Below are 27759 nucleotides of genomic sequence, written 5' to 3'. Positions count from 1 at the left end.
AAACTATACTACAAAGCTACTGTGATAAAAACAGCATGGTACTGGCAAAGAGACCTGAGGACCAGTGGAACAGATTAGAAGATGCCAAAACAACTCCAGACACACTCAGCCACCTCATCTTTGACAGAGGAGCCAAATACCCTCACTGGAGGAAAGATAGCCTCTTTAATAAATGGTGCTCGAAAAATTGGGCTTCAACTTGCCAAAGATTAAAACTAGACCTATATCTCTCACCATGCACTGAACTAAAAATGGATAAAAGATCTAAATATTGAAACAGAAAAGCTGAACCAGCTGGAACAGTGATTAGGGAGAACTCTTGAAGACATTGGTATAAGAAAAGATTTTATGAACAAAACCTCAGTTGCCCGTGAACTAGCACAAACAACAAGTGGAATCTCTTCTTATTAAAAAGCTTCTGCACAGCAAGAGAAACCACCAGCAGTGTGAAGAGACAACCCACAATGTGGGAAAAAATGTTCACCTGCTGTTCCTCAGACAAAGATCTACTCTCTAGAATCTATAAAGAACTTTAAAAAATGAGACCTCCCAAATTTCAAGACCCAATCCAAAAATGGGCATCTGAAATGAACAGACATTTCTCAAAGAAGTAGAAATAGCAAATAAACATGAAAAAAGTGTTCAACATCACTGGTCATTCGAGAGATGCAAATGAAAACAAAGCTGAGATTCCACCTCACCCCAGAAGGAATGGCTGGTATCATGAAATCAACCAGTAACAAATGCTGGTGGGGCTGTGGGGAAAGAGGAACCCTGCTCCACTGCTGGTGGGAATGTAGATGGGTGAAACCACTGTGGAAATCAGTATGGAGATACCTGAAAGAACTAAGACTGGAAGTCCCATTTGACCTGGCTGTTACCCTGCTGGGTGTCTTCCACAAAGAAGTAAAAGAATCATACCACAGTGATATATGTCACAATTTGTAATAGTTAAAACTTGGAAGCAGCCCAATTGCCCATCAACTGGAGACTGGATAATGAAGATGTGTTTTTTTAAATAAAATGGAGTACTACTCAGCCATAAAAAATGGGAAATTAGAGACATTTATAGCTAAATGGATGCACATTGAGGCCATACTCTTAAGTGAAATAAATTGGACACACATGCAAATACCGAATAGTTTCTCTAGTGTGAGAAACTGAAAGTTTAAATGAGGACTAAAAGGTATAATAGATAATGTGAAATAGGAAGAAAAGGGGCAAAAGGGTAGGGGAAAGGAAAGAAAGGCATGGAATTAATATAAGAAAATGAAAAAATGGAAAGAAAGTCTTTGTACATAGGGAGAGATGGAGGGGTTGAATGGAGGGCAGGGGAATGGGGAAAAAATAAGACCCAAGAGAGACTATGTAAAGGTACAAATTTCCAATGATGAATGTCATTATATTGTATACCTAAAATGTACCAATAAAATTAATTTTAAAAATATAATGAATGCCGCTCTCAGTTATCATTCATTGTAAAAGCCAACTCATAAAAATATTACAATGTGTTTTTATCCACTTTGTTCACCAAATATGGCACCATGTGACTTCTGGTTCTTCCCCAAAGTCAGAATGACCATGAACACTTTAAATTCATTCAAGGCATGGAGGCAGCCAGGACAATTTACTTTAAGACACACATGAAAGGGCTTCCAGAACTGCTTCACAAAATGTAAATAAGGATGGGATGTGTATTTTGAAATGAGGGGTTTTTTGAGTATTTTGAGGAGAATTAATAGCAATGTGTCTTTTACTGTCAGTTTTTTTTAAACATTCACTGTATTTTTGATTTTCAATACATAATCAATTTATGCTTAAAATATATAGAAAAGGTAAAACTCCTGTATTCACATCGATGTTTTTAGGCCCATAAGTTCCAGGCCAAAAAAAATCCAATATTTTGAAACAACTGATATCACAAATAACCTTGTGTGTACTTTTCAATAACACTTTGTACTTGCTGAAAATTACTCACTTTTGACATAAAATTCTGTTTAAATTTCTTGAATGTTTTAGAGTCTGTAGCTCTTTCTCCAGGAAACTTCTCATGACTGCTTTAATACATTCTTAATACTTTTGACACATAAAATTGATAGGTTATGCGCACTGCTCTGGGGAAACTAGTACCAGTGGAAACCATCTTTTTAAAGATGTGAAATAGAAAACATACTATACTTTTATTTGGTTCTATAATTCAGTAAAAATTTGGGTCAAACCTTTGATTTCAGGATATGTCATTCAATAATCTGAGTTTGTAGCCTAAATGTTGCAGTAACATTCTACTTTTTGTGTGTGTGTGTGTTTTTGTGTAAGTATTTTTTGTTGTTTTGCTGTGAATATAAGTCTTTGTTACATCTCTGATTCTCTGCCTTTAATGAAGTTTCCTATATAATCCCTATTCTAAAATTAAATATTATTAAATATATAATGTATGTTCTTCTGGAGTTTCTCCCTGTTTTCCTGTGTTGGCAGGCACACATGCACACACACACGTGTGATGTGGGTTTATACATGTAAATAGAATTGAAATACATTCAACCTGATTATTTCATTTAATAATACATTCTTACAGCTATAACTTTTTTTCTTTTTTGAAACAAATCCTTACTATGCTTCCCAGACTGTTCTCAAACTCTTAGGCCCCAGCCATGTTCCTGCCTCAGCTTCCCAAGTAGGTGGAACTACAGCTGCATACCACACTACACCCAGCTGCCTGCAGCTATAATCTTTGAGGAGAGACAAAAGTAGCATAGATAAAAATGCAGAAAGGGACATAATATTGTCTACTAGAAAAATAGATATTTTTCCAGAACTAAAAAGTCAGTATAAACTGGGATGTTCAGGCAAAACTTCTTGGAGCACATGGGTCCTGTGCTGGGCCTTGAAGAAAAGGAATAATGTAAATTATCACGGGAATGAAGAGGGGAATGTCCAGTACAGTATTGGGGGAGGGCCGGAGGTCATAAAACAGCAAGTGTGAAAACAGTCAGGGTTATTGAAAAATGTGTGCCTGGGTAGAATGGCCAGGTTAGGTGGTAGTTATTTTTTTTATTTAAAGTAGTTGTACCCATGATAGGTTAGGAGAGGAAAGATATATAGCAGGAACTAGCCAAAAACCTGTTACAGTATTTCAGATCCAAAATGATGAGTTTTATAGCAGAGTAAAAAAAGAAGGGAAACTACTGTGTGTTCTGTTTTGTGTTTTGTGGTACTGGGAACTGAACCAGGGCCTTCTCAATGAGAAACATCTCAAGCCATTTTTTGAATCTTTTATTTTTAGACCTGGTCTTGCAAAGTTGCCCAGGTTGGACTTGAACTTGTAATCCTCCTGCTTCAGCTTCCGAAAGAGCTGTGATTACAGGTATATACCACCACTCCTAGTTTACCATGCATTTTGAGAGAGGTATAGTTGGCTTTTGGGTAGGGGAAATCTAAATTACAAACTGACCCAGCAAGCAGAGTAAACACACTCAGGGACCAAAATGCCTCTGCCACTGTCTCTTTTTTGGCCTCATCTTCCTTACCCACAGTGAGTTGGAGGATGTTTCTTCAGCAGTCTGGTATCAGTGAGTTTTTAGGGTTCTTTTGCAAACGTAGCACATCATACATCCATGTGCATACACATCCATATCCATATCCAGAAACATGCACAAACATTCTATAAGTCACGCAGCTGAATGCTGCTGCTACCCACTCTATTTGACATTTTCAGGTTCATCAGCTCCTGTCCAATGTGAGGTAGCTTGTAGATTATGATTGTCATGTTTTCCTTTCCAGAAAGAAGAAACTTTATGTTTTAATGGTAAGACTTACGAGAGTAATCAGAGTAAGATTTTTGGATAAAAATTTTTTGAGGTAGGAGTGAGAGTAGATAAACTTTCATTTGGTTTGAAAGTTATGCTCTGGTTCTGTTACTGAAGAAAGATAAATGTGATGTATCTTGAGAAGCTACCAAGAGATATTCCAGCATGTAGCTTCTGTACTGTAAAAGCACATGGCGAGTTTCAGTGGAGTGCCAGCTGTATACACAGTCCAGCCTTCAGCCTCAGACGCATCTGTGAGACAAAGGGTGATTGTCTTTGCTGAAAGTAGTTTTCAAAGACACAACCAACTTCCTCTAACAAAAGTCACATTAACAAATATATACCAAGAGTATGTTGTGTTCATATTGAACTGACAAATAATATACCAGGTACTGTGTATGCAGAGATAGTTGCTTTGCTGTTTTCATTTAGGTAAGACCCAGAACATGAGTGCATGTGGCATGGAAGTTTGGCTTCCAAGTTTGTTTTATAATTACCAGAAAAAGCTGTAACTTCTCGGTAGTGAGATGAGTGACTGATAACGTACCCATGCTCTTTAAAAGTCTACTTTAAAAAAAAAAAAGTCTACTTCAGTTTAACTTTAAAACATTGTTGAATGGTAAATTTTAGGAATAATTCTTTCAAAAGTCATTTTCTGTTTGTGCTCCTATCTTGCAATACTCTGCTATATTGTAACACCAGTGAGATTTAACTTCAGAATAAGATGAATATGTTCTGTATTTTTCTGAGTGTTCAAGAACACTGTTGTTGATCTCTAAAGAAATCAGGGGTAGGCAGGCTGAGCTGATTAAGCAAAAGAGGAACTGGACTTGCAGATCCAAGAACATGAGTCATCTGAAGATGACCTTGCACTCACATGTCAGGCTGAGATCAGGAAAACATTGTTATCATTTGAGTGTTTAGTATGAAGAGAGGCTGTGATGAACCAGCTAGGATTATTCAGTAATTTTCTTATTTAAGAGATTTTGTGTTTTCAGTATTCCAGCAATATGTTGTTTTTATTCTGGTTTCATGAACATATGGAATGATCAGATGAACTTTACAATGCCCTTTCAGAGTAGAAACCAGAACCTGAAGGGAGTGGAGCCTTCATTATAGAGAATAGGAGACACACAAGTCTTCTCCTAGAAGCCGTGTGGACTCCAGGGTTGCCCCTTTCTAGCTTTCCTTCTTCATTAAGTGTATGCTGTTAAAGTTTCCACTAACTTCTCTAAACCACAGTGTTCTCAGCTGTAAATGGAGCTATTAAAGCTGTTTCTCCTAGAGGTTGTGCTACTTACACAGAGTAGCCATTAGTATTTTGATCAGGTTATTGTAGTAGCTTTAAGATTTTTTTTTTCCCATTGTACTTTTTTCTGGAGAGATTTCTTACAATACCAGGATTAGAAAAGAACGACCACTGTACAGGTAGAATGGGTTGGATTCTGACTAAGTACTTTGAATAAAGGCAGATAGGAAACTGGAATTAGGATGCCACCAAAAATACAAGCCAAAATCATTAATATTTGGCCAATGTCTTCATTTTTTTAATGGGTCTTGGACTTACAAACAGTTTACCCTCTCTGGAATTTATATGATTTTATTATGGCTATACAGTTCCTGATTAAATCAGCTAACAGAACATTGGAGTTAAAAAAAAAAAAAAAAAAAAGTAGGTTGGAGACAGTTTTTTATAATGCAAATAGGCTAGCTCAGAAACTGGGCTTCCTGGGCTTCAGTCTGAACTTAGTCACCTTTGGCAAACCCCTTCTCTCTGACCCTCAATTTCCTTATCTTTTAAATGAAGAGGCTAAGAACAAAATAAACTTTAAGCCGCTCTGTAGCTCTTCTCTGCCAAGCCCATAAATCTCACTGTTGAGTAGCTACCTCGCATGTTTCCAGTGTGCCAGGCTCTGAGGAAATGGCTGCTTGGCCATGCCCTCAGGGCAGCTGCCTTGTGCTGCTCAGTTCAAAGGTTCCTGCATAGATGCTGGAGGAACTGAAAAAGAACAAAGATGCATTGTGGACAAAGGAGAATGGGCACTAATGAGGGTGTCTGAAAGGAATGAAGTTAGCTTAATACTCTAGGGTTCTTCAGATGCTTACGGGTATCATTGAAATGTAGTCAGTCTATAGGCTTTGCTGTCCAGAACTTTCTGCTGGCTCTACACTTCACTTAATTAAAGCCAGACACTCAGGCAACCTTAATCCTATAGGATAAACTTTCCTACATTAAATGTCTATTATCATTTTTTGCAGATAAACATCAACTATATAAGCACAAATACAGGAAGAAAATGTTGAATCTCTTTAGGAGCATTTGGTTTTTTCCATAGTTAGATGATCTAAATCCTTTCTGTACACTACACATTGGGTGGATGAGACTGCAACTTAGCTAAAGAGTGGCAGAGAAGATAATGTAGGAATACAAGGAAATTGAGGGACTAGTTGCATTATGGTGATAATCATCATTTGGCCTGTAGAAAAATGGTGGCATTTATTTAAAATGTTCATTGGTTTTTTGCCATGTGTCACATTTTTTTCTAGGAGCTAAAAATTGAAACCTGAGAGCTTCCTACTATAGTCAGACATACTCATACATATATTTTGTACTTATAAACAAATATACAGTCATAGATACGTATAAATGAGACAGTGTTATCAGTCTTAGAGGATTTTTTAGGTAAATACATTAGTAATGCATTTATTATGTTCAAAACACACAAATTTTTCCTGGCTTTCTGTTTTCCATCAGCAAACATTTGAGTCATTTGTCAGATATACAAAAAAGAAAAGGCCAAAAGTAAACGATGCATTTATATATCCAAAGATCCTTCCAAGTACGTAAAAATTCACCCAGTAACACACCCTTTTAAGGATACATGGTATTTCTGATACATGCTCAAGACAATGCACATGCCTATATACATAAATATATACACGTGTGTGCGTGAGCATTTTATATGTTAAGTATTTATTTGCTCATAAATGCTCAAAAAGGGTATTTGAACCTACATGGTAAATAAGGGAAGTCTGGATTTATGTCTCTACATAAGTATGTTTGTGAGTTTTTATTTGGGGGGAGGAGGTAAGGAAAGAAAGGAAAAGGTAGAAAAAGAAGAAGATAAGGAAGGGAAAAACAGCAGTCCTAGGAGGAACCACAGCAGTTAGTAGTTTTAACCTGAGCTTCTACTACCCCGTTGATCTTTCCTGTATTGAACTGCAGCTGACACACCAATATTTGTTTCACCAGCTGACATATTATTGAAGTTGACCACTCACTCAGATCAAATAAAAAGAATAACTTGTTTTTAAAATACAAAAACATCCATAGACATTAGAAGAAGTGGTACTTATGTAGTCCAACAACTGTGATAAAGATAAGTTGCTCAAGTCCTTCCAAAGCAGAAAACAATTTTAAATCTCAGGCAATTTTTTCCTTTGCTGGCTAGAAACTCATTCCAAAAAGTACCAGCCTGTCCCATTTCAAAATGCTTCCCTTACCAAAGAAGAGGAAGCGGTCATATTCTTTTCCACCAGACCATGGGTGAATTATAATTATCCTAGCTCTTGTGAGACAGAGAAGCAGCAAACATCTGCTCTACTGAATCAGAAACCCACGGATAAAACTATACCAAACTGTGACTCATACCTGGACTTGGATTAAAGGATCTGGGTTGTGTTTACTTTTTTATTTATTTTATTTGCAATTTAAAATATGAATCTCTTACCTCTGGCACCATATTCTGATGGGAAATATATGAATTTCATTTGCTGACTCCTATTTTAACATAGAAAAATTACTACTTTAAAGTAGATGGGCAATAATAGTTAATAATGGTTTTTCTGTTAGGTTAATATCCCCTCACAGTTTTCTTTAAAAGAATGGTAGAATTAAGAAACTTTAAAAATACACATTCTAAGAAATTCAGTCTTTCAGCTTTAGTTTCAATAACAAAGAAGCAGAAAATGATATTTTAAACTTTCTGAAAGAAACAAGGTTCACAATTGCTGTTACCATGATTTAATGTATCATGGTATGTATGTGTGTATGTGTATGTGTATTATAACTGTTCACTTAGACTATAGAGTAAGAAAAAAATGGTGCAGTACTTCAAACATAAGTTTTAGCTCTGAGTCTATTTCCTTTACATTATTTCTTTTTCTTTTTATCTATCAGAGAGCAGAAAGGCAGACTCGAATTATGGATTCAGCTCAATATGCAGAATTCTGTGAAAGTCGACAATTAAGTTTCTGTAAGTAAGCATTTAACTGCTTAATTATATGTATAAGACATTGTGTCATGCTCTCTGTTCCTTAGGAATTGGTATATTTAATGTATACATAGTTACAACTGTCACAGAAACAACCTCTGCATTGTGGGGGAGCGAAGAAAAGATTTTTCCACATTCTATTGTTCTGTGATAGTTTTAAGGGATTTTAAAGAGTAATACATGGAAAGCCATTTTAATTATCCAGATTACCTTGAGTCAGAAAAATTCCCTTTTTCTTAATATTCTTTTACAGTTTGTTAGTCATGTTTGTACTAGTACTTCTGGCTGTACTAAACCTACAGTAGTCTGTATTAGCACAGTCATGGCATTAAAAAGCCCCAGTATTAATTATAAATACCAAATTTCCTTTTCTGAATATTCAGGTCAATAGTCTTTTCCATTTTTATCTTTAACCTCCTGCTGTGGCATGCATTCAGTGTTAGCCAAATTCACTAGACCATGATATCTCATGACACTGCTAACCTAACAATAAAATTGGTTCTTTCCCATCACTAAACACTAGCTTCTTAAAAGTACACAAAGACTCATGGTGGTGGGCTGGATTGTGGAGCAAAACATCCTTACAGCAACAGTTCAGCGATGACTAAGACTCTTAGAGTAAAGGTCAAAGAGAAAGTGGATGAAAAGTCCAGTTAAAAATATGATCAAGTAGCACATGACCCTGGTCTGAGGGATTATAGAAACAATGGTGTCTTTAAACGAAAAAGCTATTGTGTGATCATAATAACAGCGTATTTGATTTAGAAAAAGAAAATGAGAGCTTCATTTATAGATCATAAAGTACAAATAAATGACACATTTCAAATAGTGCCCCATGTAAATGTCAGTAAAACATAGGAAAACATGTTTTAGAAGACTTTTCTGAACTAAATATACTTTCCAATCGGACCAACAATTCGGCATCAGACATCTGTGAAGCATTAAGTAAATGACACTTCAGATCATGGCAATTTCAGCAAATGAGAGGTTTTGTGTTGTAATTTTTAGGTTTAAAAATGGCATTTGGGTCTTATAAATATAAATCTCTAGTTTATAAAGTAACATTTAGTGCAGTTGAACTATTTTTTAATCATATTTACTTTAATTCATTTAAAGGACCAGAAGTGTTATTTCACACTAATTATCTTAAGTTTCCTAATAAGCTTTTTATTTGAAAATTAGATTTTTTGTTCATTTTTTGTTTTTAATACAGTAAACTAGAATAGATTAAAAATTAACATTTTCCTTTCTGTATAAAATAATAATAATATAAACAGTATATTACACTTAACTTTCTTTTCTGGAGAGCTAAGGGATTGTTTCTGTGGTGTTCATAGGGGCCTCCCTAGGAAAATCTGATGGAAGAGTCAGTTTTATCCAATACCAAGGTCAAGAGTGCTTAGTTCACATGGGTTGGCAAACCTAGGAAACATTCCTATACTTGTCAGGCTATGGGGCTTTCTTCCTTTTCTCCTTCCCATAAATTACCAAGGTCCAGAGACAGTGGTCCTGCTATCTCTGTCTTCGTAAGTGTTTGATCAGAGCAGTCACTGGGATTCCTGGTACATGTGTAAATTATGGGTTTATCATTTTATGGGCAGAGCATAAGCAGACCCAGCAGGACATGGGTCAAATGCAATAGCCCTTTGTTTTTCTGTGTATATAGGTCAGTCTTTTCAATCTGATACTAATATCAATTCACAAACCTTGCTTTCACTATGGTATATCTGGTAAATCATTTTTCAGTCTTTTCCTTTCAACTTTTTTTATACTTCATTTTTATAACAACTAATATCTAGATTTTTTAAAAATCAGTCAGAATCTCAGTATGTTAAATGACAAGCTCAATCTCTGTCTAATTACTGATACATTTGGGTTTGAATATGCTCTTATTTTGTGTTTTAAATCTACTGTGCTCTTTTATTTGCTTATTCTCTCCTTTTCTCTATTTGTTGGATTCATTTTTATTCCGTCCATTTTTCCTGTACTAGATTGTATATCCTAAATTCTATTTGTACTGTTTCAGTTTTTATCTTTAATTTTTTAATGTATACCCCAGACTTAATGTTGGTATATATTTAAACTTTCCATCTTGGCCTAGTGTCATTTTCCTGAGGCACTGTAAATACATAAAGCACTCAATTTTGTCTTAAAATGACTTCATTTTGCCCCCATAATTGAATGATTATTCCTGGATAGGAAACTAGGCTGATAGTTATTTGTTAAAATATGATTCCATTGTCCTTCAGTGTCTGTTGTTGGTAGAAATCTGCTGTCCATTTACTTACTCAGAATATTTCCTGTAGGAGAAACAAAGAGAATGCAGACTTTGTCTCCAGGTCCTTTGCTATTGGGAAACTCACAGGCAGGCAACCAGTAGTTGTCCAATAAATAGGGAAGGAAGTAGGGAACCCTACCAGGGAGGCACCAGAGAAAGCTATTGTCCCAGGAAACCTATTGTCAGTTAGTACAAAGAGCAGAGATTTTGAAAAGGTTAGAGTTGCAGAAGTTTCTTTAAAACATTGTAGAGCTCCCTTAGGAAACGATCAGAAATGGAAAAACTGGTGAGAAGAGATGGTAGAAATCAGGAAAGAGGAGACAGAAGTGAGACAATAGAATATTGCAAGAAAATTAAACTTTACTAGTGATTATTGATAAGAAAGACAAAAGGCTTACGAGATTAACTTTAAATTTTCCTATGAAATCATTATGTAGAATTGTTGTTCAGGGCAGGCTAAAAACTCAGGTAGTTTCAGAATCCTGTTGAACTTTTGCCCTTTGTGTAGGATTCTATTTATTGTTAGTTACCAGATGATCCATTCTCCTGATACTTTGGCAAGAGGAATGAGGAGGAAGGATCTCATACCCTCACCTCTTCTGTAGACAAACTGTCCCACCCTGGAAGGGCCCATCTCTGAAGCAATCCTTTCCCTGGTGACAGGGAAGGAATTAACTCACAGAGTCTTCACCTGTCCACAGAAAAGCAGCAATTCAAGTATTTAAGGGCCCCCTATCCATTTTTTTATATACATAGAAAAGTGTGGGTTGTACCCTTCTGTTAATGAAATTTTTTTATCCAGTCATTCATCTCTTCTAGAAATCCTTCTTATGAGTCTGCTAATGCCAGTCATTATTTTGTGGTGATGCAGCAATGACTGTGTGGTCCTTGTTGCTAAATTCTCAGTGCTTACAATCTAGCAAGGAAGCTGTTAACACTGTTGTTTATGTTAGATCTGACTGAATACTAACAGTAATCCTTTTTTTTCACTGCTAAATTGTTAAGAGCATGGTCACTAAATATCAGTTTGTGTGTTCCTGGTAATCTGTCAGATGAAGTGAGTAAGGTACATTTTATTGATCTTGCCAAATTGCTGCCTGTTAACTTTAACTTCAGAAGTATTCCACAGATGTTACACAAGTGTTTGTGAGCTATTCCAGCTTACTAGTTAGATGGAATGTTTCATGTCAGAATATTGGGAAGATTAGTTACTTTAGGGAGATAGCTTTAAGGGGGATTACCATAATTCTGCCACATTTGACAGCTTTGGATATGTGCTTCAATAGCAGGACTTCATGTCTTTTGTGATTTATTTGAAAGAAAACTCTGTGGTATATGGGATCCATGAAGAGTCTATCTATAAGGATAAAAACATCATGCTTTGAGTTACTGTTATGTGTTTTATAGACCAGTGGGAGCAGATGAATCAAAAAAATAATCAGTGGATTTTTACAAAAAGATTACCTTGTAGATTTGATAAAATCTTGACTATCAATCTTTTCCTTCTAGGTAACTAGTTAAATATTACTGATGTCTAAGAAAGGAGCTATATTCCATTGACTGCTTAGGCCTGTGTTTGTTTAGAGATATTTAATCAAAGGTTCCATGTGTTGCTGGTTTAGTATATGCATGGTACTGTTGTTATGCTAAAGACTGAAGTCATAGGCTTTGCACACAAAGAACTTATGATTTGTCTATACTATATATCAGCACATGCTTAAGATATGTGATGATTTCCATAAAGGACTAGAGTAGGGAAGTATGTCTTTGGTCATTATGGTCAGGGATCATAGGAACGAAGGAGTGGTGGCAGAGCATCCCATGGAAGGAAAGGAGCAAGCCTGAACACAGAGAGGACTGTGCTCAAGCCAGGTGGTAAGGAGAAGTGTAAAGGCAGGTTGGAATCAAACTGGATGGTTTTGAGTTAGGCTTAAGAATTTTGACATCTTCATAATCAGGAAAACAGGTTTAAATCAGGCCAAATATCAGTTCGTTTTATTTAATTCTAAATTGATAATTTTGAGCCTATTCTAGTAATACATACATTTTGAAAAGTATTGGAAATGCAGTCTCTATATGTTCCTTTTTTCATCAGAGTCTTCCTTCAGATTTTTCTTTCTGCAAGAGTGAGATAAATTTAAATCAAGCAAGTAAATCTCTGACCATTGCTGTAATTTAAGCATGGCCAATGGTGATATACTCCAAAGCAACATGAGAAGTGCTAAACATTAAGTTTAATTTCACTATGTCTTATACCACAGATAGAAAATAAAGGATCCATATGCATAAGGAAATTCTGGTAACAATTGCGTTTCTTTGTAACCAACAGTTAAATCTTGGATTTCTTGGGACTAGAAAATCTAGGCAGTAGTGAAAGTTCAAAAACATTGCTTTCGTATGCCTTATTTTTATTGTGCAATTCTTGAGATATTTTCATTTTGTGATAGTAATGTACTGTATTAAAACATTTTAAAAGGTAAATTTCTCTTCTTTTTAATGATTAGCCAAAAAAGCTTCCAAATTTCGAGACTGGTTGGACTGCAGCAGCATGGAGATAAAACCCAGTGTTGCAGCTATGGAAATCTTAGCATATTTAGCATATGAAACAGTGGCACAGGTAAGAATTCTGAAGTGTCACATCAAGCAGCACATGGCAGCTATTCCTCAACTCTACACATTATCAGTTTTTCTTCCACCTCCTGCTCTAGCAACAATGACAGCAGCCATGAGTTCTCTTCTGTAACAGTCAGGTCATTTTCCAGAATTTAGTTCAATTATATTTCTTTGCATCCTCAGCTCTGGCATGTGTTAGAGTTAAAAAAAAAAAAAAAAAAAGGACTTTCTTGGATCTTTATCATAACCAGAAATGGATTGCATACTTTTTTATGATGTTGAACTCTTAAGTCTTCATCTGCCATGTCAAGAGATTATTTTTGAGCTTTGAAAAATGCCTTTCTGAGCTTCATAAATGCGCACCCAAATTTGGACCCTGGAAGAATTATTCCAGGCATGGTCTAAAGGCCACAGCATCAGCATCTCCTTGGCCCATGTTACAGCAAGAACTCCTTACTAGCATTAGAGCAGACCTGAACTGAAATATCTGGATCTGGGGCCCGGTGTTCTGCATTACAAAATGCTTCCCTGGTAATTATGAAAGGACTTTTGAGAACCATTCCACTAGAAAGTAAAAACGTCTCACTGGTATGCATAGATAGCCCCATTAAACAGTCAGTAGAAATCTCTGCTCATGCCCACCGTACAGGTCGTTAGGCAGATAGCATTATCAACAACTCAAGCTGTATCACTTTTAGGTTTGCCACTTGAGCCATGTGACTTTATTTCCATTGCTCTGTTCTTCCAGTTAGTGGATCTGGCTCTTCTTGTGAGGCAGGACATGGTAACCAAGGCAGGAGACCCTTTCAGTCATGCCATTTCTGCAACCTTCATTCAATATCACAGCTCTCCTGAGGTATGTATCAGAAAATCTGACTTTAATACATCTTTGAATTTTGTCATATATCTGGGATTTGCTTTAGTAGGTCTTTGGAACAGACTGTGTAGGCATGTGTAGACTTAAGTCAAAGAACCTTAAATATTCATTATTTAAACGGATATATACTGGGTGCTTACTGTGTGCCACACCCTGACAGTCTACTTCATACCATTTTTTACCTTTTTTCTCCCCAACTTGGCTTTCCCAGCCCTTCAGAGCAAGAGAGCTAGTTGCAGCTCATTTTCTTGTAAAAGAGCCATTGCTTTAGGTGATTTAATAATGATGGGAAAAATTATTTATTTCTTTGTGCCTCAAAAGATGGACTTGGCCTGGAGATGTAGTGCAGTGGTAAAGCACCTGCCTAGCATGTGCAAGGCTCTGGTTCAGGTCCCCAGCCCTGCCAGAAAGAAAAAATAGTTATTATTACTCATTTAATAATTCCTGGTGTTTTAAAAATAACTTTCTATTTATTAATTTTTGTATAAACAAGATTTAAAGAGGCTTGCCTCCATTCATTTTTAGCTTTTAGATTGGCCCTCTGATGTAAAAATCAGATCATTTTCTGATCTGGTTTATGCTCCTGGGACCACTGCCTACAGGGTCTCAACTCTTATTGTCATTTTTATTTTGGCATAATAACTGTACCACTATTAGTATATACAGTATTCTCTGGAGCAGCATATGCCTAAAAACAAAAAATGAAATAAACATGTTGAATACATTTGCCAGTATTTTACATTTTTTACATAAAAATAGCAGTTTCATATTATTCCATTTAATAATGACAGAGGAGACAGCAAAAACATTAGGTTAACATCCATGTTTATAATTATTAGGTGAGTTTTAGATCAAATTGAGTAAAATATGTAACCTAAAAAATGGCAAAATGCTGTTTTATATCTATACTGTATCTTAATTACAAATACCTCTTCCCTCTTAATAGAGGATGGTGGCAGAAAAAGTTTCTAAGAAGTAGGTGTAAACTGTTTTGGGCTACAGACTCTTTGAGAATCTGATGAAAACTATAAACCCCTTTTCCATACACACATTCACCAATTTTACGTACAATTTCAGGTTGAAAAAACCCTGTGAAGCCGTCCTGGGGCTCTAAGGGATCTGTGAACCCTGTGGATCCCAAGTTCAGTCTCTCTGCTCTAGAGTACTTAGACAGTGTACCAAGTTACACACCTGTATAGCATCTCATTACAAACAAGAGGTCAGCTTGGCATCCTCTTATGTCCTAGAGGATCGAACTGGCTTCAAATCCAAGTAGGATGAAAATGTTTTTGCTTATTAAAAATCCACTTGTTTTTCTTAGGAAGGTCATACGTCATTATCAGTCAACATATTTTAAAAGTCCCTAAAGCTTACTTAGTTGATTAAATGCTATTTGTTTTCTTTATGTTTCAAACCCAGATTTTGATGTCAAAGAACACCCTTTAAAATGTCTTTGATGCATGTTCACTGTATGAATATATGTGAAAGTATGCTTTCCATTAACATCAGACAAATTTGTTGTAACATTTCTAATTGAGGAAATTTACTGTGAATATAACAAGCCTAGTTTTCCCTTAACATTCAAGTGATTGCTGGTATGGCTAGGAAAGCTCTTTAGTCCTCCCCTTTCTTGGTTCTCCAGGGTGGCCAAGCCGCCCTGGGCAACTGCTCAGCAACCACAGTGGCTGTTCCCAGCTACACAGCAGTTGAGAAAAATGTCCTGTGTGTGTCCTGGATTTCCTGGGCTTCCTGGGAGGTGAGGGCGCAAGTGTCAGTGTTCCAACAGAATGTTAGTGTAAGACTCAGGTTTTTCCTGGCCTGGTTAGCACCTTGCCTCCTCTGTGACAGGTAGTCAGAGTGGACATTCATAAAGACTGCCTTCCTTCCTGCCCTTTATTACCTGACCGACAAAGAGAATACCACTCTGAAGCAGGAATCTTCCTCATCAGCACCGCAGTCAGCAACCAATTTCAAGGGCCTGTACATCCAGGACTATACCATACTGAGTCCCGAGAGGACTCTGTAGACTGGCAGAAGCTGTGTTCAGGGATACAGAACAAACAAACAATAAATGAACCAGCAATTCAAGATAGCATATATAATTTCCAAATGAAACAGAAAGTACAGGGTTTAAAATCAAACACACACACATAAACTCTAGTTACAAAGACTCAGAGAGAAAGCTGAGTGTTGAGGGAAAGAAAGTGCTTGCGATCCCAGCACCCTGGGAGGCTGAGGCAGGAGAATGGAAGGTGAAACCCAGCCTGGGTAACTTAGTGACTTAGTGAGACCTTATCTCAAAAACAACAAAAATGACTGGAGATGCAGCTCAATGTACAGGCCTTAGGTTAAATCCCTAGTACCAAAACAAACTCAAGCTAAAGGTTTGTTGTGGAGGTTTAGTAGAAAGTTTGATTAGGAAATTAACCACTTACCCGTCCAATTATTTAAATACAGGATGACCAAAAAATGCATATTTTTTCATTAATTTTTATAAGAATATAACAGGAAATATAAAAATGATGCTTCTATCAAATTTATTCAATATAAGAATTGACTGGTTGAAATGACACCTGCGCAAGTGACACTCTGGGTAAACTGTTAAGCGGTTAAGATCCACACTGTATAGAGTCTTAGACTGCTAGAGTTATTAAGGAACAGCTGAAGGATTTGGGGCTAAAGGATAATGGGTTCAGAAGGGTGTTTTAAGTAGATTGAATAGTGGTGCTAGATTAACTAGATTGGCCTTGGACTTGAAACCCTCAGTCTCATGGGATTAATATCTCTGCATGTACTTTTTGTTGTTGTTTGTTTGTTTGTTTGAGATAGGGTCTTACTGCATAAATCAGGCTGACCTCAAACTTGCTTTGTAGCCCAGGTGACCTCAAATTCGAAATTCTATCTCAGCCTCCCAAGTGCTGTAATTACAGACATTCACTACCATGCCTTATAGGAATATCATCCTTGAACACTAACTATGTAAGGGACTGGTCTAATTAAGCTTAGGTTCTTCATCCAAGCAAACTTCCAAGTTTTGTTTTTAACATATAGTTTACACATAGTTATCTGTGATCTGAATGCTAAAAGTGATGTAAATATTCACAAATCAAACACTTCTCATTCCAAGCATTATGGATAATGAACACTCAGCCTTTATCTCATTATTCCAGGAACAAGCTGTACCGGATTATCCACATTCCTTTTCGTTTGATACTGTTTATCCACAAACAGATTAAGAAATATTCTTGAAACCAGAATCTCAATTTCAGCAAGACATTTGGTAAACTATAGTATAATTTTAAAAATATTATAGAGAAGTATAAGCCAGTATATATTATGATTACTGTGGTTGATAAGAATAATGAAATTGCCAGGCATGTGGTGCATGCCTGTAATCCTAGCACTCGGGAGGATGAGGCAAGAGGATTGCTGCAAGTGTGAGGCCAGCCTGGACTACACAGTGAGTTCAAGGCCATCCTGGACTATAATAGTGAGACCCTTTCTCCAAAAAAAAGGAATGAGGAAAATGTAGATTAATAATACCATATTGGAAAAAGACTTAGAGATTTTCATTTGCCTATAAATTTCCTAGAAGACAATACTGTGGTGTAACAAGGAATTTTTCAATTTTTAAATTTTTAAATAAAATTTTTACATTTTGTATAGGATGAGCATTGACCCAATGATGTGTGTAGGGGAGGGTAAAGAAGGAGGAAACTAAAAATATACCTAAGAATACCTAACCCTAAGAATAACCCATTGAAAGAATTTTGGATGTTTGACCATACCAGAGAAGAAACTGAAAATACAGTCTTCAAAATATTTGCAGTGCTTCCACAAGAAAGAAAGAACAGACTTGCAGTCTGGCCCAAGAAACTAGAGTCATGAGAGATGCAAGGGGGAAAGGAAGGCATGAGAAGGGGGAAGGGCTGGAGAACATGCAGGGACCCCCAGGCATGAAGTCTCCATGCTGGGGAAGTGCTGGTGCCCCTGACACAAAGGATGTCTGAAAGGCATCCAGCTTGGCCAGAAAATCTAGGGCTCCTTTTGAAATGTTACCAAAAACTCCATGCAGAAATATGTGTAAGTGAAAAGCCCAGCAGAGATTTAGAAGCCAGAGGTGAAGAATTCTGGTTTTGTCTAAATAAGTAGATTAAAAAGTAACATATTTAGAACCTTTAGGGGCAGGATACAGCCTCATTTCTATGGACAAATAAGAATAGTTTTTTTACATTTTTAAGCTGCAAGTAGCATTGTGTTATAAGCTATTAAAACAATGCTGATATTAGCAGAAGACCTGGTCATGTGATTTCAAAGCCATGTCTCTTAGCAGGGGTCTTGTATGAAGTCCTGCCCAGACTCCCCTGAGAACACTCCACCCCCAACGCCAACAGCTCCACCATCCGGATCACAGCACCCAGGGAAGACCACACCAGGGGCCCTTGGGAATGGGAGTGCTGGGCCGGACAGTGCCAAAACCAAGCAAAGGAAAAGAAAAAAGGTCAGTGACCATTTTTTCCCTCAGGAAGTATGAGGAGTCTCATTGAATTCTTTTCAGAGATAGGAAAAATGTGCTTGCTTTCTCTCACAGCTTGACTTTTTTACATCAACCATTTTACATCTACTTGTATTTAATGACTTTTACTAAATAATGTTCTTCTGGATAAAGAAAAATGTTGATATTTTTCTGATATTTTATTATAAAAATGTTTAAGCATTCAGAATTCTAAAGAATTATGTAAAGAACACTTTACATCTACCATCTAGAGTCTACAATTAACATTTTACTGTGTTTATTAATATATACTGTCACTGTCTGTCTACTCATCCATTTGTCCATCCTGTTGTTCACCTTTTTTTATTTTTGTTACTTTGCAAAGGAAATACGTTTTATACCTAAACACTTATGTATGTATGATTCATAGTTTCTTTTTAAGGTAAGTTTTATGCACAGTGAACCACTTGACCCTTAAGTATACCATTTAATGAGTTTTGACAAATATATTAACCTGTGTTCTTCCAAAACTCTGTCTAAATACAGGACATAATCATCAGCTCTGAAAGTGCCTTCATGTTTCCTCCTAGTGAATTACTGCCATTATCCCCTGTAAGACAGCCATTGCTCTGATTTTTTATCATAGATTCATTTTTCCATTCTAGAACTTCTTATAAAAAGAATGTAGTAGTATTTTTATATGAAATTTCATTTACTCTTGAGGTTTTGAAAGTTTTATTTTTCAGTGTGCATACAGTTCTTTATGGTTGACTTAACGTTCCATTGTAGGAATATCCCAGTTTATTCATTCTTCTTTTGGTGGATACCTAAGCTGTTACCAGTGTTTGGGTATTATAAATAAATTGGAATATGTACAAGTCTTTAAGAACAAATGCCTTCACTTCTTGTAGGTAGATAGCTAGAAATGAAATTGCTGAGTCACAGAGTTTTGTATGTGTTTGATTTTTAATGAAATTGCAAGCCTTTTTTTTTTCCAAAAAGGTTGTATCATTTCTTTATACATCCACCTGCAATATTTAAGCATTCTAGTTCCTCCATATCTTCACTAACATTTGATGTTGTTACTGTTTTTACTTTTAGTAATTCTAATGATTATTGGTAACCCATTATAGTTTGTATATTTCTCTGACCAGTATTGAATGCTTTTGTATGTACTGACTGGGCCACCCATCATTTATCTTCCTCTGAGAAGTTTCTCTTCAAATCCTCTACTCCATTTGGGGGGCGGGGGCATTTGCTTTCATAACCAGTATATAGGAGCTCTGTATATATCCTGAGTAACATTTCATATGTGAAAATAAGCTTTTCACATATTTTCTCTCAACTTATGTGTGACCTAATCATTGTCTTATTGGTGTCTTTGATGAGCATCAGTTCTGAATGTCTAATGAAGTCTCATTTATCCAATTTGTTTCTTTTATGTTTATTACCTTTCCATGTTTTATCTAAGAAGTCTTTGCCTATTCCCTAGTTGGTGATATTCTCCTGGGTTTCCTTCTGGAAACTTTATAGCTTTAGTTTTAACATTTAGTTCTAAGATTTCACCTGTTTTACTCATTTATCTTTCATTTCTTTGACAAATATTATGTGGACTTGACCGATACGGCTGTAGAGTAAATTTTAAGGTCAGATAATATGTGACCTCAAAATGTTATTTTTCAATCTTCATATGGATATGCTATGTCCTTTGCATTCCTATGTAAATTTTTTAATTAATTTATTAATTTCTACCAAAAAGGAAAAAAAAAACCCTTGTGGGATTGTGAAAAGGATTGGATTGAATGCTTACATCAATTTGGAACATGAACATCTTAGCAATATCAAGTCTTATGATCATGAACACAGAATATTTCTGTTTGATTTTATGAAATTTCTCTTTTCCTCATTGGCAATACTAACCATCCTGAAATGCTTTATCTGGCTGATATAGCCATTCTAGCTTTCTTGTGATTACTCTTTATACAATATAGTCTTCTAATCTATTCCTTTAAATGTATCTGCTTTTATATTTAAAGACAAATAGTGTATATTGAAAATAAATCTCTCAAATAGTTGGAGTTCTCTTTGTTCTTTATGTCTCATCTTTTAATTGTAGTCTTTAATTCTGTGACATTTAATGACATGGATGGAGATGGATCAGATACTTCGCTATTTGTTTTCTTCTGTTTTTGTTGCTCTTTTCTCTTTGGGGCTAATTGTATGCTTTCTCTAGAAATTAATTTTAAATATTGGTTTTTTTTGTGATGTCTTTTTACATCATCTTTTGGAGTGATTAGCTTAAGGATTAAATTTCATTGATCTTTCTTTATATTCCAGACTTTTTCTTCTGTGAGCTCCAATCTTTTACACCCATCCAGTAATGTTTTATTTCTAACATTTTATTTTACACTTCTAAAATTTCTATTTCTTTTTGTGGCTTATCTGCTATAATTTTTATTTGTCCACGTATAAGTACATTTTCTTTTATGTTCTTGTGCACAGTCACAATGGCTGCTTTAAAATCCTTATTTCCTGAATTAAATAATTATCTGAATTCCCTTGGTCTTCAACAAGTATAGGTTACATTTGCTTGTTTTTGCATGTCTTCTAATTTTCTTTCTAATTTTCACTTATATTTTAGACATTGTGAGCAAAACATTGTTGACATTATGGGATTCTGTTATATTTCTATGAAGAGAGTTGTTAGTAATGGTATGTTTCTGTTTGTGTTCAGCAGGGAATCCACTCTTCTAGATTTACCTCTAAATTTCAGGCTTCTCTTGAGTGGTAGCAGTGAAACCACACAGGAATAGCTTAGAGGTCACAGATGTAGGTAAAATTTGTATACCAAGTGTGGAAATTCTTCACTTTGATTGTGTCTTTCTTGGGATTTTTTTCCCTTACTTTATACCTGCTTTGGTTTCCCTGAACTCTGGCCTCTAGTTCATGAAGCTTCTGATGTCGTGTCTTAGCCACTTCAACACCCACTGGAGCCGGCTCATGGGCCACAGTAATAACATTAGGACACTCAACCCCGACCTGTTTCCATCATCTAAGCTTAAACCTGCCCTTGCCAGTCTTAAGTGCTCTCACGGACTTCTTTCACTGTTACTTGTCCGATGCTTACACCTTTAGCTATAACTTAGTACAGTAGGAACTATTTGCCATTAAAAGCTATAGAACCATGCCAAGATGTAATTTTATAATTGATACTATGCACATTTAAATTTTAGCTTCATTTCCGGTGTCCCTTCTCATTTACATATCTCTATGTAACAAATATCTCTATTGCATCTGGGTTGTTGTTGGGCACAGAAGATGTTTAAGGTATTGGGAAGAAACTGAGAAAGAGCAGTGGTGGTGAACCTTTTAGAGCTTTCAATGAAACAAACAGCCTGTTGCGGCATGTGAGCCATAGGTTCACCACTGCTGCCTTAGGGTAATTCCTATCAGTTTATTTCAAATGTTATTAAAATAATAAAGGTAATTGAGACATGTTTTATTTATATTTTAAGTTTTATTTCAGGCTCAGGTTAGATGCTCTTATTTTGTGGAAATTTTAAAGTTTTTTTTGAGTTTGTAATGGGAAAAGTATGCACATAGTATAAGAGTAAATTTGAAAGTACAGAAGAGTATACAGTGAAAAATAGGTTTCTCCCTCTTCCCCTTCAAGAGGTCAGCACTGATGCTGATTTCTGGTGTGCCCTTGCAGAGACCAACTGTGCTAATAAGTATATCAGATTCAGTCTTTTGTCTTTCCTAACAGTTGGTGGCCTAGTGCCACCCACCTGGCTACCTTTTATCTTTTTTCTTTTTTCTTTTTTGGTACCGGGGATTGAACTTGGGACCTTGCACTTGCGAGGCAGGCAGCAGAACCACTGAGCTAAATCTCCAACTACCTTTTATCTTTTTAACATAATATCTCTTGGAAATAGCTCCACAGGAGTGGTTATAGTTGCTGTGTTTCCTATTTGTTTGAATGGACATAAGGTAATTTCTTTAGCTAGATATTCAGGGTGAGCATTTAATTCATTAGTCCAAATAGTGCTGTGGTAAATGTCCTTGAGTGTATATTATTTTGCATGTGTTTAATATGTCTGTAGGATAAATTCTTTTGGGGGTTTTTTGTTGTTGTTGTTTGTGGGGTTTTTTGTACCAGGGATCAAACTTGGGACTTTGCGCTTGCGAGGCAGGCAGCAGAACTACTGAGCTAAATCCCCGGCCCAGTAAGATAAATTCTTTGAAGTAAAATTGCTGGGACACAGTTATTGTACTTTTCTTTATTTTGGTAAGATTTTGCTAATTTGCTGTCTATCCATAGAGGTTTCTAACCCTAGAATTATATTCCCTACAAAGAATTGTAGACTAAAAATTGTGGTAATTATCAGAAAAATTATAGTATTTGTAGTAAATATCAGAGTAATAAGTGACGTTAATTAGGTGACTACAAATGAGTTCTAGGCCAAAGTTATAGTAATATACAGACTGAGTTATTTCTTTCTCTTGATTCTTTAACATTGAGGACCTGGCATCTGGTACCTATTGCCCTTGAAAGTAGACCGAGTTTTCATTTATAATTCTTAGTTTAAATAATCACCCAATACTATTAATAGCTGACAGGTATCAGGTCCTGTTCTAAGTGATTTATGTACTTCAACTCATTTAATTTTCACAACAATCCTATAGAGCAATTATAATTGTTGTCCCAAAGTACAGATGAGGAAACTGAGGCCCAGGAATATTATTCAACTTGACATACCTTGTAAGTGGTAGGGCTGGGATCTGTAACCAAGGCAATTGAGAAGCCAGGACTTACAACCAGTCCACATGACTGTAGTACCCCTAACTGAGCATTTTAATGTTTTTTGAAAAGTCATGTTACATACATACACATCTGTCATTTCTTGAGTTGTAAATAATTTCATTGCATAAAATCTTTTTCTTTCTTTATATCCTATTGTGTTTGCAAAATTCCTTCTTATGGATGAGATAAAAATACAAAGTTTTTGTGTTTTGTCTCAAGGACACCAAGAAAATTAGGAACCAAGTTGGAATGCTTTTTTATGACAGTCTCCTCTACAATAAACAAATACATATGAATTTTGCTTTTTTCTTTTAAAATTGATTACCCTCCAGTTATTATCTGTGCTGCCGAAGCAAGCACGACCCTCCAGTTATTTCAGAAATATGCCCAGGAATCTCCCAAGAAACATTTATAATAATAAATGTTAAAATGTTTTTTAAAAAATAGCTTCCTGTGGTTCTTTCAGTGAGCTCTTGTGACACTTCATCTACACGCAAGTAGTGGTATCGTTCTGTACCTTGACATGCAGGCTTAGGTGAAATATTGTAGGCATAAAAATTACATTTGGTAGAGGTCTTCTCAGAAGGGGTCACATAACAGTCATCTTTGATTTGTTAATGGAACTTTTTTTTTAGTTGAAGTATATGGCAGCAGCAATGTGCATCCTAAGGAGGGAAATGGCCTGTTTTATAAAAGTTTATTTTCATATTTCATACACTGTAGTTCTGTTGCGTGTTTTTGATTTAGTAACAGTTTATGTGTTTTTCTGTCACAGAGCACCGCGGCCTGTGGTGTGGAGGCTCACAGCGATGCCATCCAGCCCTGCCACATCAGAGAGGCTATCCGACGCCACAGCCACAAGATTGGCCCCCTTTCCCCATTCACGGTACGTAATAACAGAGTTATAAAAAGTTATATTTATAATCTGAAAGAATTTTGATTTTCAAGTGGTTAAATGAAGAAGCAGTGGAATTGTTGAAAGCAATTTGCGGTGACCATAATTTTGTTGTATAAAAGTGGCATAATTCTCTTGGGAAATAAGTTAGTCTTTTTGTCTCTTTTTGAGAGGACAAATTTTTTTTCTACAAAATATTATTTTCTTTCAATTACATATTAAGCTTTGTGTTGGGGCTTATATTTTCTATTTTTCAAAGCTTAGGTTTATAAAACTTTTGTCAAATTATATGTATCCAAATATTGTTAGAGGCACTTTATATTTTAAAATTGGTTAGATTGGCATTACCACTTCTATCAGACATCCTTCTTCTAAACACACTTTGAGTTGGAAGAAGAAGAAATGATTTCTTTCCTGGCTTTGAACTGGGCTGAACTGCAAACGGGCTTTCACGTCTTCGAATGATTTGAAAGCTTATAATCATGGTTTTATTTTTTTAATGGAGAATTAAAGACTCAAGATTTCAGCAGCATAAAGAAAGTGTGCATGCAGAGGTGTATTTTAATTAAGTGCTCATCCTATATATCTTTAAAAACACTATATGTGTGTAACAGAAGTTGTTCCAAGAGCTTTGCTTCTAAGGAATTGGTTTAACATTCAGAAGTAAGATTTGATTTACATAACTGAAGAACAGTGACATTTACTGGGTTGGGTTTTTTTTTCTTTCTTTCTGGTACTGGGGATTGAATTCAGGGATTCTACACTAAGCTACATCTACAGCCTCCAGCCCCCTGAGCCCCGCCCCTTTTGAGACAGAATCTTGCTGTCACTAAATTGCCCGGGCAGGGCTCAAACTTGGCAGTCCTCCTGCCTCAGCCTCACAGAGTGCTATTACAGGTGTACGCCACCACACCTGGCTAAATTTTACTTGTTTTGATATTAACTTCTGTTTTAATATACTAATCTAGAGTATATATGAATAACATTGTATAAAACATAAAAAGAGTAAGTATGACTTAGTGTGTTTTTACCTAAGAATAGAATGTACTATTACTTGTTCATGAGTCATGATTTTTTTTGTTTCTTTTTATTCTTTATTTTTTTTTGTTTCTTTTACCATTCTTTATTTTCTTTAGTTATTGTGAATTTTATGTCTTCTCAGTGTCAAGGCCAAGAATGTCTTTTATAAATGTCTCTAAAAGCTTTTTATAATGGTGATAATCATTTTCACTTTCATAAGGTACTTAAAATTTGGCTGGTATCTCATAAGAACATGATTTTATTTTCTATCTTATTTTAATTTTTTTTCCTGAGGACTGAATCTAGGGCCTCATACATGCTAAGCATGTGCTCTACCCCTGAGCTGCACCCTAAGCAAAACATGATTTTAATACTGCTCATTAAAGCTATATATCCTTTTATATGAATAAAAGTTCTTACAACTGAAAAGAATGAAATCAAGTACCTTTTTTTTCTACATGATAGCTGAGATTATTCTAAGTGACAAGCCAAAAGAAAAATAAGCTTTATGGAAATATGATATTTGGAAGTAAGAATTTTAAACCCAACTGAAATATAACCACTTGGGGCCAGGAATTTAGCCCTGTGGTTCCACCGCCTGACTCACAAGTGTAAGGTCCTGAGTTCGATCCCTGGTACCCCGCCTCCCCCCAAAAAAGAAATATAACCACTTGACAGTGAGTGGCGGAAAGTATAAAACTATAATATCCATACCTTAGAGCCAAATAATGACCAGTGGGTTGAGGTGATGGTTTGGAGAGAGAAGAAAATGGAGGCAGTGCTGATGATAATTTAGAAGTGCTTAATGGATAGCAAAGGGAAAAAGAATTTTGAAGAACTCACTTAAATGTTACCTAAAAGTAATAAATAGAATTTCATAAAGGAAAATATCCAGGGCAGGGGAAGAACCTCATAATCATGATGTCTTCTTTAAAAAGAAGGTGGTAGCTGTTTCATCCATTGAGGCTTTGTTTTTAAGTAGACCAAGCAGATCATTCAAGAGCATCTCAGTCGATGGCTGTGTGTGTGTGTGTGTGTGTGTGTGTGTGTGTGTGTGTGTGTGTGTATACTTGTATGTGTATATACACCTCCACCCCATGTCTAGCCTGGTACTCATGTGTTACTTCTTTTGCAATATAAGACTGTACTGTATGTAAACTATGTTCTTTAATCCAGGTTTAAATACAGCTTAAGCTAATGGTTATCAAATACACATAACCATTACATATTTTAAAACTAATGATACTATTTTAAAATGCTTAACTTAAGTAGATCTGAAAAATAGAAAAACTAATCCAGGACCTGAAATATTCACGTAGCCAGTGTCCCAGCAGACAAGCAAATTAGCAGTGAATGGTAAAGAAACCCTACCTGAGGGGGGCACCAAGATTTGATTCCTCCTCAGGGTTCTCCTGAAAAGGTCTGCTCCATTACCTGGCAATCTGAGATCTTTGCTCTTCATAGCTGCATAGGATCAGGAAGACAGATTCATGGTGTGTATTGTAATACGTGACACATGCCCCCAAGAATACTTGCCAGAGATGCTTGCTGCTGCAGCATTTACCCCCAAGATAACTTGCAGACTACAATCCTAACCTTACCCCTAAATTTGCCATAAAATATCTAGCTCTTAGTATTATTTTTGAATTATTCTGGTACACTGATAGTCTGTTTTTACTTTTTTTCTTTTTTTAATTAAATTCTTTTATTGGTACATTTTAGGTATACAACACAATTACATTTCTCATTGGGAATTGTACCTTTACATGATGCATCTTGGTTCTTATTTTTTCCCCATTCCTAGCCCTCCCTTCACCCCCTCCACCCTTCCCTATTTACAAAGACTTTATTTCCATTTTTTCCATTTCTCATCATTTTTCCTTTCCCTTCTTTCCTTTCCCCTGCCCCTCCCACTACCCCTACCCTTTGGACCTTTTCTTCCTATTTTGCGTTATCGATTATTCATTCTAATCACTGGTACATTTTAGGTATACAATATAATGACATTCATCATTGGAAATTTGCACCTTTACATAGTCTCTCTTGGTTCTTATTTTTCACCCTTGCCCAGCCCTCCCTTCAACCCCTCCATTCCTCCCTATTTACAAAGATTTTGTCCCTATTTTTCCATTTTCTCGTATTAATCCCATTCCCTTCTATCCTTTCCCCTAGTCCTCCCACTTCCTTCCCCTTTGCCCCTCTTCTCCCTATTTCACATTACCTGTTACACATTTAGTCCTTATTTACACTTTCAGTTTCTCACACCAGAGAAACTATTCGGTATTTATACATGTGTGTCCTATTTATTTCACTTAAGAGTATTGCCTCAATGTGCATCCACTTAGCTATAAATGTCTCTAATTTCTCATTTTTTATGGCTGAGTAGTACTCCATTTTATAAAAAAACCACATTTTCTTTATCCAGTCTCCAGTTGATGGGCATTTGGGCTGTTTCCAAGTTTTAGCTATTACAAACTGTGCTGCTATGAACATGGGTGCACATATATCACTGTGGTATGATTCTTTAAATTCTTTGGGGAAGATCCCCAGCAGTGAAATAGCGGGGTCAAATGGGACTTCCAGTCCTAGTTCTTTGAGGTATCTCCATACTGATTTCCACAGTGGTTGCACCAGTCTACACTCCCACCAGCAGTGGAGCAGGGTTCCTCTTTCCCCACAGCCCCACCAGCATTTGTT

The 27759-nt window shown here is 36.1% G+C and overlaps 1 protein-coding gene across 14 annotated transcripts in view; it reads left to right on the top strand.

The window, feature by feature from the left end:
- Supt3h (SPT3 homolog, SAGA and STAGA complex component) overlaps positions 1–27759 on the top strand; it is a 401578-nt gene that overhangs the window by 288965 nt on the left and 84854 nt on the right. For 9 of the 14 annotated variants that reach the window (XR_002395642.2, XM_004846434.3, XM_004846432.3 and 6 more), the window contains 5 exons: positions 7987–8062; positions 12863–12975; positions 13720–13827; positions 18179–18349; positions 23923–24033. Coding sequence is in view for 13 of the 14 variants with exons in the window: in XM_004846434.3 (XP_004846491.1) it covers positions 7987–8062; positions 12863–12975; positions 13720–13827; positions 18179–18349; positions 23923–24033 (579 nt within the window). In the remaining variant the exon portion in view is untranslated. Of the gene's footprint in view, positions 1–7986; positions 8063–12862; positions 12976–13719; positions 13828–17018; positions 17129–18178; positions 18350–23922; positions 24034–27759 lie in introns of those variants that run through there. The other 5 variants (XM_087185364.1, XM_004846433.3, XM_087185365.1 and 2 more) reach the window with 3 other exon arrangements.

This window comes from Heterocephalus glaber, unplaced genomic scaffold, assembly GCF_053883595.1.
Source record: "Heterocephalus glaber isolate CG9 unplaced genomic scaffold, H.glaber_assembly_v1.0 deba00001497, whole genome shotgun sequence".
Taxonomy (NCBI): Eukaryota; Metazoa; Chordata; class Mammalia; order Rodentia; family Bathyergidae; genus Heterocephalus; species Heterocephalus glaber.
The sequence above is the reverse complement of the archived record's forward strand: the minus strand, read 5'-3'. Positions and strand labels throughout refer to the sequence as shown.